We start from the raw sequence: 12217 nt of genomic DNA, 5'->3' as shown, positions 1-12217 counted from the left end.
TTTGGAATGATTACTTAATTTATGTTTGGTTGTCTCTTTTGGAATGATTACTTAATTGTGTGAGCAGAGAAGAATGCAAGTGAGAAACACCTTTGAGGGACAATAGTGAGGCTGCTAAGTAGTTTTGAGGGTTGTGGAGCTTTATAGATTTAGTTTTTAAAAAACCTCTTAAATATTTGTTTTGGTTATGTATATATTTTATATTATTATAATTATTGTTTTAGATAACTATATTAATATTTTATATATGTATGTGACTACTTGTTTTATTCTATCAATATTTAATGTTTTATACTATTAAATTTGATGTTAAAATAATAATAATAAATAGGTTAAATTATTCTTTTGTTTCTTGTTTTTGTCAAGAAGTTTCAAATTGATCCTCCTGTTTTTTGTCTCAATTTGGTCTTGAATTTGTCAAAATGATTTAATTTGATCCTTTCGGTTAGTTTGACCAAATGATGTTAAAGTCAATGCCATTACCTGTTTCGCCTAATAACAATAGCCTTACCGTGATATTTTGATAGGTGTGATATTTTACTGGACATGCAGAACAATTGTGATCGTGCTACCGAGATTAGCGCGAAAATTTTGCTGGACATGCAGAACAATTATGATCTTTTGTGTACACACTTCATAATTCTAATTTTACCCTTTATAATATAGTTAGTTGACTATTTAATAGTAACTTTTATATTGAATTTGTTTCTTGAAAAAATTGTCATAAGTTTTATTTTCTTTTCTCTTTTTTGTTTCTTCATCATATTTGTAGTTTCTACACAGGCACACAAATGCGAAAACATTTGTGTATCTACTATTAAAAATAATGATAATATACAATCTATAACTATATAAAGAGATACACTTATTCCGTATTGTCTTTTATTTTCTCGATTTTACCATCCTAATTACTACTTTTTAAAGCTAAATAATTATTTATGATAAAAACCTTATATTTTTCAGTTATATTATTTTAGTGCTACTTTTTTGAATTCAAATAATTACTCCTTATAAAAAAAAAATATTTACTCTTTTATTAGTAACTATTTTTTTAAATTTAAATAGTTACTCCTAACGAAAAGATTATTTAAAAAATATTTTTTATTTCAATAATTAAAAATTATTTTATTTATCACTCTATATATAATTGTATATCTATAACTATATACACCTTTTAGAATTATATATATATATAAAATTGTATAACTATATCTACACTTTTTTAACCTTTCAATTACTTCTTTGAAAATTTAAATAATTTATAAATACTTAAAAATACATACACACAAGTGTTATTGTTCCAGTGTTCATGCTAATAATAATAATAATAGTAATAATAATAATATTAATAATAATGACAATGATAATCGATAACAATAATAATAATAATAATAATATTATTATTATTATTATTATTATTATTATTATTATTAATGATAATGATAATACTAATGATAATCACTATAATAATGATAATTATCTATAATAATATACCTATATCTATAATTTTTTACCCTTTCAATTATTATTTACAAAATACATACACACAAATGCTATCGTGTTTGTGTTTACACTATTAATGATAATAATAATAACGATAATTATAATAATGATGATAATAATTATGATATGATAATAATAATAATAATAATGATAATAATAATGATGTTAATAATAATAATGATGATAATAATGATTTAATAATGATAATACTAATGATAATCATAATAATAATGATAATTATCTATACCTATATATAAAAAGATACCTCTTCTTGGTGTTCATATCTTATTTCCAGTTTTACCTTTGAATAAAAGTTTTTCTAAATAAAAATTATTATTTTACCAATTTTATCCTCCAAATAACTTTTCTTTTCTTGGTGTCCATATCTTATTTCCAGTTTTACCTTTGAATAAAAGTTTTTCTAAATAAAGATTATTATTTTACCAATTTTATCCTCCAAATAACTTTTCTTTTCTAAATTTAACAGTAATAAAGATTATTATTTTACCAATTTTATCCTCCAAATAACTTTTCTTTTCTAAATTTAACAGTTTTTCTCAATTTGACCATTTTTTTAAACTTAATAATTTTTCAATTAAAAATTTATATACAAAATAAATAAAAATTCTTTATAATAAAATTATAAAAATTATTTATATTTAATTTTATAAGTATAATGATACAAATTTTATTTTTTAATATGATAAAAAAAGTGAATATTAACGTGTTCTTGCTTCAACATGAGATGTGAAACGCATTGGACACTTTAAATTATTCAATGTAATTGGTTAACGTTTGAGAACTAAAATACATGAATGTTTCCCGACAGTAATAAATTTCAACCTCACATCTCACATCAAAGTTAAAAGAATAAAATCATATTTAATTCTTATAAAATCATATTTAATTCTTAAAAATATTCATTTAGAAAATTGTTTCTAACATTCCTCAAGTAGTATATATCTAAATTCAAGCTTGTTTAGTTATAGTTTGAGAATGGAAATTAACATCACATCAAGAGAAACCATTAAACCATCACAGCCAACTTCTGCAGAATGCAAAACCTTAAAATTAAGCTTGATAGATGGGTTTCAACTCAACACCTATTTTCCATTGATCCTCTATTACAGCAAAACCACCAGCCTTCAAGGATTCTCAGATGTCTCAACTCAGTTGAAGAAATCGCTATCTGAAGCACTAACCATTTTCTACCCTCTTGCAGGTAGAAGAAGAGATTACGTTTCCATTGATTGCAACGATGAAGGTGCAATTTTCATGGAAGCTTCAGTGAACACCACAATGGAACTGTTCTTAAAACCACCAAATTTAGAACTGCTAAACCAGTTACTTCCATGTGAGCCTGACAAGTGCCATCCTCACGAAGAAGTGTTGCCCCAGTTACTTGTTCAAGTAAACAAATTCCAATGTGGAGGAATAGCCATTGGGTTGTGCAACCTCCACATTCTCTTGGATGCATATTCTTATAGTGCCTTCTTGAAAACCTGGTTTGCAATTTGCAGAGGGTCAAAGGGAGAAATCTCATGGCCAGATTTCTCTTCTGCTGCTTCTGCCTTCCCTCAAAGAGACATCACTGGTATACGTGGTTGCACGTTCAATCTAATAGAAGAAAATTGCAGCACAAGAAGATTCTTGTTTGATCACAAAGCCATCAATGAGCTAAAATCCATGTCAACAAGTGATGAAACAAAACCAACACGATACCAAGCAGTATCTTCATTCGTATGCAAACATATGATTGTAGCAATCAAAGAGCAATGTTGTGACAAAACAAGACCAAATGTTGCATGTCATACTGTGGACATGAGAAGAAGGATGGGGCAACCTTTCTCAAAAGGTGTTGTTGGAAATTTGCTTTGGCCTGCATTGGTTGTTCTTGAGGGTGTCAACAAGAACACTGAGATCATAGATTTGGTTGAGATTCTAAAAGAAGGATTTGGTAAGCTCACAAAGGATTTATTTCTAAAACTTCAGAATGATCCTGGTTTTTTGTGGAGTGATGAGTATGCAGAGCTAATGCTTGAAGGTATAGCAACAAAAAGACCAATCTCATTGGTGTTCACAAGTTGGGCTAATATGGGATTCAATGAAGTGGATTTTGGTTGTGGAAAACCTTGTTGGCTATCTTATAGAGGAGGTACTAAAGAAACAACCTCAAACACAGCAATATTGCTGGAAACAAGAGAGGGATTCGAGGCATGGATCAGAATGTCGGAGAAAAATATGAATATCTTGGAAGATGATGTGGATTTCCTTCGATTTGCATTGCTTAATCCTAGTGTTTTAATCTAAACGTTGAGCTAATAAAGATAAAATGTAATGGAAGTTTCTTTTGTTTTGTTTTTCTTAACATCATTGCCGAAATAAATTAAATCGCTTTATCTTCATAATAAGAATAAAGAAACTGTCCAGGTCTTGAAACATTGGATAGTAGGCATGGTGAGCATTCTGTGACACATTCAACTCTTGAAGTTGATTAAGAACCATCCTTTCAAACTATGAGTATGCAGGTCCATTATCCTATGGAGGATGATATCTCAATGGCCATAGGTGTGGATCAAAGGCATCATCTTCACCTTGGTTTGTTCCACTTGTTCCAGCCTGATGATCATTGGTTCCAACTTCAACATCTGATGCAGCTTCTCCTTCTACTGGCCACGTGTTGCCAATTTTTGTGAATCCCATATTGTGCATGTTGTGTGCGTAAACATGGTTCAACATCCAGTTGATTCCTCAAGTTCTCCTTCCACATCAACTCCAAAATGCTCAATGAACTTGGAGATAAGCACAACATAAGGCAAATTGAAATCAGTTAGCCTTTGGGCCTTCATCACGTGGTCTCGAATAAGGATGATGATTTGCTTCCTAGTGATCTCAATCAAGAAGGTTTGAATCCTATCTTCATGACCTTCAAACCATGCTTCAAGCCTTCCATGATTCAAGGCAATATGAGGGGATGAAGTGGGTGGAATAAAATTCTCCTGATCTGATGGAGCATTTCTTTGTCTATGAGGCATATTGAATCTTGGTATGACTCTTACTAGTAGATATGAGTGCAAATGCATGGTGCTTATGCATGTATTTATAGAATCAACGTGTTGATTTTAATAATCAGTCAATTGATTTCCACAAATATTTTGAATTCAATGCAGTACGGAATCATAGCCAATTAAATGCATTGGATTCTATGTATGATCATAAAGCTGATGTTTCCTAAGCATTCTATGTGCTATCTACTCAAAGCAAGTCACAACATATGCATGCACAGTGGAAATCATGTAATAAAAGTGCTTTATAATCAATGCAATTTGAAAAGGTGGTTTTAGTTGATGAAATAGTTGTTATTTACTACTACCATAGATCATAGAGTGTCACGCGATGAGTTGTTTAACTAGGTCAATCAATTCAATTTAATTCAAGTAGTTACACATCAACATAAGTGAAATCAACACATAAAAATACAAAGTCAGTCGATTAAAATGTTCTAAGTCATGTAGACTAAGTGCAGTGGCAATTTTAAGTGAAATCTATGTGTTGTTTTTGTAAAATCGACACATTAAAAATTTTCAGAACACACGATTCATGTTGTGACAATTTTAATATTAAATAAACTTAATATTATCGAAATATTTAATAAAATATCAATTTTAATAAAAATAATCATAACATCTATATAAAAGTTAAATTTGGTCTAAATTTGGAGCATAAGAAATTGAAATTTTTTAAAAAAATTTGGGACTGAAATCAAATCAAATTAACAAATATGGGAATCAAATTGAGATTCATACAATAACTTGACATGTGTCACCATACTAGATTGACATGTGGCATAAATATTTAAAAAAAAAATAAAAAAATAAAAAAATAGGGAGTTGACACGTGGTACCTCCTTAACGGTGTTAGTTTCATACTGAAATGACTTAATTGTTACTCATTTACAAATATGTTGACCTAATTGAGACTGATAAAAATATGAGAACCAAATTGAGATTTTGTTACAAAATCGATGACTAATAGAGTATTTTAATCTAATAATAATAATAATAATAATAATCTATATCTATGTAATAATAATAATTAATAACAATACTAAATATATAGATAATAATAATAATAATAATAATAATAATAATAATAATAATAATAATGATGATGATAAAGATAATGATAATGATAATGATGATGATAATAATAATAATGTTAAAATTTGAGTTATTTATTTGACACCACTAGATAATGATAATGGTAATTATTATAATAATAGCGATATCAATAATGATAATAATAATAATAATAATAATAATAATAATAATAATAATAATAATAATAATAATAATAATAATAATAATGATAATGATGATGATAGTATTTGAGATATTTATACTGTTTGATAATAACAATAATGATAATTATAATAATAATGATAATGAATTAATAATCTTAATAATAATAATGATAGTAATAATGATAATAATTATAATGAAATAATAATAATAATAATAATAATAATAATAATAAAAAAAAAAAAAGGGAAAGCTAACCAATGCTTTAAGAGTAAGGGAGTGGTTAAAATATAATTAATAATCACTACTTTTATGTTAAAGAATGGAATATTTAATTTCACTAATTAAATGAAGTGAGGGAAAAGAAACTCAATGAAGTTTAAAATTCATATTTTAATTGTTTTTTTAATTAGATGTTTAACACATTATTACTTGATAGTTGATACACCGGATTGTATACTTTCTTTATTTTCGTTTGTTGTTTTCTATGTTAATTTAAGTTTTTTTTTTTACGTTTAATTATCTTTTGATTTTTGTTAACATTAAACTGAAAGAAACGATTAAAAAGAAAGAGAAATGGTACAACAACATTAAACTTATTTTTATATTTAATTAATTTTTAACTTTTGTTTGGGTGCATAAATAAATTGTCAAGTACAACTAGAAAACTTATGAATATTTTTGTTATTTACAGTAAAACTATATTAATGATTATTAATGTCATAGTTAACTACAAATTTTTTTGTAAAATTTAAATTCTTAACTAGTGCTCAACCAGTACCTTACACTAGTTAGAAGGATCTAATAAAAGTGATAATAATAATAATAATAATAATAATAATAATAATAATAATAATAATAATAATAATAATAATAATAATAATAATAATAATAATAATAATAATATCAATTATGATATTAATAATAATAATTATAATAACTTTTGAGTTATGTACAACGTCGTTCTCATTTGTTATTTATTAAGAAACAAATTTGACATATCAAAAAAATTCATTATAATTGTTTAAAAGAATTATATTCTTTTACTTTTAAAATTTAAAAATTAAAATATATTAAAGTTTCGAATAAGTATTTATCATTAAAGTTCAATTACTAAAAACACAAAATTAATCTATTATTTATATTAATTTTCTACATCGTTTTCTAACATTCCTCAAGTAGTATATATAAACAAATACCAATGAACAAAATTCTTATGAGATCTCTTGTTCATATCTAAATTTAAGCTTGTGTAGTGATAGTTTGAGAATGGAAATTAACATCACATCAAGAGAAGCCATTAAACCATCAGTGCCAACTTCTGCAGAATGCAAAACCTTAAAATTATGCTTGCTGGATGGGTTTCAACACAACACCTATTTTCCATTGATCCTCTTTTACAGCAAAACCACCAACCTTCAAGGATTCTCAGATGTCTCAACTCAGTTGAAGAAATCACTATCCGAGGCACTAACCATTTTCTACCCTCTTGCAGGTAGAAGAAGAGATTACGTTTCCATTGATTGCAACGATGAAGGTGCAATTTTCATGGAAGCTTCGGTGAACACCACCATGGAACTGTTCTTAAAACCACCCAAATTAGAACTGCTAAACCAGTTACTTCCATGTGAGTAGGGGTGGGCATGGATTGAATTTTTAATGATCCAATCCACATCCATTTTATATCCAAATAATTGGATTAGATTTTTGATCCAAATCCATTTTTTTAGCAAAAGTAGTTTGGATTTTTTTAAAATCCAGATCCAAATATTTGGATAATGATTTAAATCCAATCCAAATATTTAGATCAAGTTCAAAATCCAGAATCCATTTCTTATAAAATAAATTTAAATTGATTTTTTTAAAACTTGTGTCATTAAGGCCCGGATGACCCGGATGAGACCGACGACCCGGACGAGCCCAACAACTCAGAGGGGCCCGACGACCCGAACGGGCTCGACGACCCGAACGGGCCGGACAACCCGGACGGGCCCGACACCACGAACAGGCTCGACGACGTGAACGGGTCGGACAACCCGAATGGGCCCGACGAGCCGGACAGACCCGTCTAAACAGTCGGGCCTAATCGGGTAGTCAGACGCGTTCGAGTCGTGGGGCTCGTCTGGGTCGTCGGGTACGTCAACGTCGTCAGACCCGTCCGAGTTGTCGAGCCCATCCAGGTTGTCGATCATGTACGGGTCGTCAAGTCCGTTTGGGTCGTCGGGCCCGTCCGGGTCGTAGGGCTCATCCAAGACGTCGAGCCGGTCTGAGTCGTAGGGCACGTTCAAGTAGACGCGCATGTTCGTGTCGTTGTGCCATCTGGGTCGTAAAGGTCCGTGTAGGTCGTCAGGCCCGTCTGGGTCGTCGGGCCCATCTGGGTCGTCTGAGTCGTCAGGTCCGTTCGGATCGTTCGACCCATGGGTCGTTCGGCCCGTTCGTATCGTCGTGCCCATTCGGGTCATAAGGCCCGTGTAGGTCGTTAGACTCGTCTGGCCCGTCCGGGTCATCATGCCCATCTGGGTCGCCAGGGCCCGTCCAGGTCGTCCACCCTATCTGGGTCTTCGGGCCCGTCCGGGTCGTCGAGCCCGTCCGGGTCATCAGGCCCGTTTGGGTCGTTCGGGTCTTCGGGCCTGCCTGACCCGTTCGGTTCTTCGAGCTCGCTTGAGTCATTTGGGTCATCGGGCCCGCTTGGCCCGTTCGGGTCTTCGAGCTCGCTTGGCCCGTTCGGATCTTCGGGCCCACCTGCCTCGTTCGGTTCATTGGGCTCACTCGAATTTTTCGGATCGTTGGGCCCGATCGACTCGTTCGGTTTTTCGGGCTCGCCTAGTCCGTTCATATCTTTAGGCCCGCCCAACCTCTTATGATCGTTGGGCCTGCTCGATCCGTATAGGTCGTCGAGCAAGGCCCGTCCTAGTCTGAATTTAGCATAGTGCATCTCAACCTTTAGTCTAACCCAACTAAAAATTTAAATTGAAAATTTGGATTGGATTTTTTGGATTATCCATATTTAGAAATCTTGATTTATAAAATGGATATCCAATCCATAAAATATATAAAATGTAGATTAGATTGAAATCCATATCCATTAAATGGATTTTAAATGGATTGGATTTTTAATAAAATAGATTATAAATGAATTGGATTGGAACAAAAGTGGATTGGATCAAGAAAATTAGATTTTTTGCCCACCCCTACATGTGAGCCTAACAAGTGCCATCCTCACGAAGAAGTGCTGCCCCAGTTACTTGTTCAAGTAAACAAATTCCAATGTGGAGGAATAGCCATTGGGTTGTGCAACCTCCACATTCTCTTGGATGTATATTCTTGCAGTGCCTTCTTGAAAACCTGGTTTGCAATTTGCAAAGGGTCAAAGGGAGAAATCTCATGGCCAGATTTCCCTTCTGCTGCTTCTGCCTTCCCTCCAAGAAACACCACTGGTATACGTGCTGGCATAATGAACATAAAGAAGGACTCAAAAATAGAAGAAAATTGCAGCACAAGAAGATTCTTGTTTGATCACAAAGCCATCAATGAGCTAAAATCCATGTCAACAAGTGATGAAACAAAACCAACACGATACCAAGTAGTATCTTCCTTCATAAGCAAACATATGATTGTAGCAATCAAAGAGCAATGTTGTGACAAAACAAGACCAATGGTTGCATGTCATACTGTGGACATTAGAAGAAGGATGGGGCAACCTTTCTCAAAAGGTGTTGTTGGAAATCTTGTTTGGCCTGCATTGGTTGTTCTTGAGGGTGTCAACAAGAACACTGAAATCATAGATTTGGTTAAAATTCTGAAAGAAGGACTTGCAAAACTCACAAAGGATTTGTTTCTGAAACTGCAAAATGATCCTAGTTTTTTGTGGAGTGATGAGTATGCAGAACTAATGCTTGAAGGTATTGCATCAAATAAACCAATCTCATTGGTGTTCACAAGTTGGGCTAATATGGGATTCAATGAAGTGGATTTTGGTTGTGGAAAACCTTTTTGGCTATCTCATAGAGGAGGTACTAAAGAAAGTATCTCAAACACAGTGATATTGATGGAAACAAGAGAGGGAATAGAGGCATGGATCAGAATGTCAGAGCAACATATAGCTATCTTGGAAGATGATGTGGATTTCCTTCGATTTGCATTGTTTAATCCTAGTGTTTTACTTTAAATCTTAAGCCAATAAAGATAAAATGTAATGAGAGTTTCTTTTGTATCGATTTTCTTAACATCAATGCTGAAATAAATTAAATTGTTTTATCTTCACAACAAGAAGAAAAAAAATGGTGTAATTAGAGTTGCTATCTATATTAGAAGATTGATTTCTTTTTTCTAAAATTTTAATGTAGATATTTTATTCAATACTTCTGCAATTCAAGAATTAGATGAGGGTTATCTCTTCTTACACTTCCATAGTTACTAACTTCCATAGTAATAGAAAAGACTAAAGTATCCTTCATCATTGTTGCGACTATCTCTGCTTCTATCATCACTGCTAGTGAAGAGGAAGAAAAAAAGAGGGAGAACGTGAAAAAAATCTTGTTCAGGAAAGCTCTTTCTAAAACATATTTTATGTTTAAGAAAACTCTTACTTTTACTTGATGTTTCATAAAAGTCTTACTAAAATGCATTTCATGTGGGATGTTCCGGAAAACTTGTTTTGGAAAATATTGTATATGTTGTTAAAAGTTTGTTCTATTTTGAAACATTTGTTCTAGAATGAATTTTATGCATTTTTTTTTCTATAAGTTATATTCCAAACATCTTCTTTCGAAAATTCTAAATAAACTTCCAAAAATTCTCGAAAATCATCATTTTGGAAAACTTCTTTCAAACTTTTAGAACAAATTTACTTTTAAAGAGGATAAAATCTTCATTTTGAAAATTTGAGGGTCCACAAAATTATGGAGGTGCAGAAAGTAAAAGCCTTAAACGAGTGTTACTCATGAATATAGAAGGTTACTTAGACATGTATCAAAAAATCTTATTTAATCTAGAATTCGATTTTTTGTTCTTTCATTCATTGTACACTTTTAATGGATCTAATGTTATGAATTAATGTAATCCATCTGGTTTTCTGCAATTACTCATATTAGTCTTTATGAAATTTAATTATTTGTCTTAACTAGATGTATGTCTTGAGTTGTATATTTTGGGTTGCATTTTTTATATCTATAATAATATATAAAGGAGATTCTTCTTTTATATCCACATTTTAAAATACCAATTTTATCCTTTAAATATAATAATTTTTTAAATTTTTAAAAATTGACTTTTATTTTTATAAACTTTTTATAAAATCTTCTTATATATTTCACTTTATTTAATAAATATAAGTTTAGTTTATATATTAACTTAATAATATTACAATATTATCACCTACTAATATAGTATCACACATATTTAAAAAATATATACACAGTCGCGATAGCGCTTGTGTTTACGCTAGTATATAAATAGGATTTTTCATCTTTGTAATGAGATACTGAATGTTAGTTTTCATTCTCTCTTATTCTCTCTTCTTATTCTTTCTTATTCCTTTTATTATTAGCCTTATATTTTATAACATATTATCAGCACGATGCTCTAACAACCTGAGCTAGGTAATTATTTTTCTATATTTATATATATAATATTAATTATTTTTCCTTTTATATTTGTTGCACTCACTTTTCATTATTCATTTAATATAAGTTTGTTAATATAAATTTGTTATACATTATAAACTATGATGCACAGATACGATACGTGTATTGGATACGACACGTATCTGATACGTCGATACGTTTATTTTCAAAATAACAAGATATGATACGTGATATATGAATATTGAAAAATGTACAATAATTCTTAAAAAATATAATAATTATATGATTGTTATTGTATGAATCCAAATTTCCTAATAGCTAATGTTAGTAACCAATTTAGAAACTAATTCATAATTAAAACTATTCTAAATATCAATTTAGAGACCAATTATAGTTATTTTGAAACTATTTTAGTTGTCAATTTGGTCACTATATAATGACTAATTATTTTTTGTCACTAAATTTGATCATTATTTCAAATATTTTCTTGTAGTATATTACGACTTTATAAATTAGATACTTCATTGATAAGAATCGATAAAATATCCTAAAGTATCGGAAATGATATGTATCAGACACGAATACGTGACCCAAATTGAAGTATCAGTGCATCATAGCTTGTCAATAAAAGACAATGGGTAATATAGTAATTTTGGTAATATCTTCTTTTCTTATTATGTAATAGATTAGTCAATATACAATTTTTTTGTTTTTTGTTTTTTTCCTTTTATAATTAGTTGGTATCCAATTATTTTTCCAATAAAAAGTTTACCGGATTATTTTTTTCAATAAACAAGTTTAACAGGTATTTAGAATAGAGAAATGCAT

At 30.3% G+C, this 12217-nt stretch overlaps 2 protein-coding genes across 2 annotated transcripts; both read left to right on the top strand.

The window, feature by feature from the left end:
• The first annotated feature begins 2499 nt into the window (after positions 1–2499).
• LOC114180680 (akuammiline synthase 2-like) lies at positions 2500–3813 on the top strand. Its single transcript, XM_028066983.1, has one exon. The coding sequence runs from the start codon at positions 2500–2502 to the stop codon at positions 3811–3813; it is 1314 nt and encodes a 437-aa protein (XP_027922784.1).
• Positions 3814–7073: 3260 nt separating this feature from the next.
• Positions 7074–9972, top strand: LOC114180679 (akuammiline synthase 2-like). Its single transcript, XM_028066982.2, has 2 exons — positions 7074–7431; positions 8981–9972. The coding sequence occupies exons 1-2, from the start codon at positions 7074–7076 to the stop codon at positions 9970–9972; spliced, it is 1350 nt and encodes a 449-aa protein (XP_027922783.2).
• The last annotated feature ends 2245 nt before the right edge of the window (positions 9973–12217 follow it).

The sequence above is a fragment of the Vigna unguiculata genome, chromosome 4, assembly GCF_037176805.1.
Source record: "Vigna unguiculata cultivar grain cowpea cultivar isolate G323 ecotype 2 chromosome 4, ASM3717680v1, whole genome shotgun sequence".
NCBI lineage: Eukaryota > Viridiplantae > Streptophyta > Magnoliopsida > Fabales > Fabaceae > Vigna > Vigna unguiculata.
The sequence above is the reverse complement of the archived record's forward strand: the minus strand, read 5'-3'. Positions and strand labels throughout refer to the sequence as shown.

Bases quoted from the DNA above. Each gene is read 5' to 3' on its own strand.
- LOC114180680 (XM_028066983.1), top strand. From the start codon at position 2,500: ATGGAAATTAACATCACATCAAGAGAAACCATTAAACCATCACAGCCA.
- LOC114180679 (XM_028066982.2), top strand. From the start codon at position 7,074: ATGGAAATTAACATCACATCAAGAGAAGCCATTAAACCATCAGTGCCA. The intron at 7,432-8,980 runs GTGAGTAGGGGT...CAAGAAAATTAG, and splicing joins GCTAAACCAGTTACTTCCAT to ATTTTTTGCCCACCCCTACA.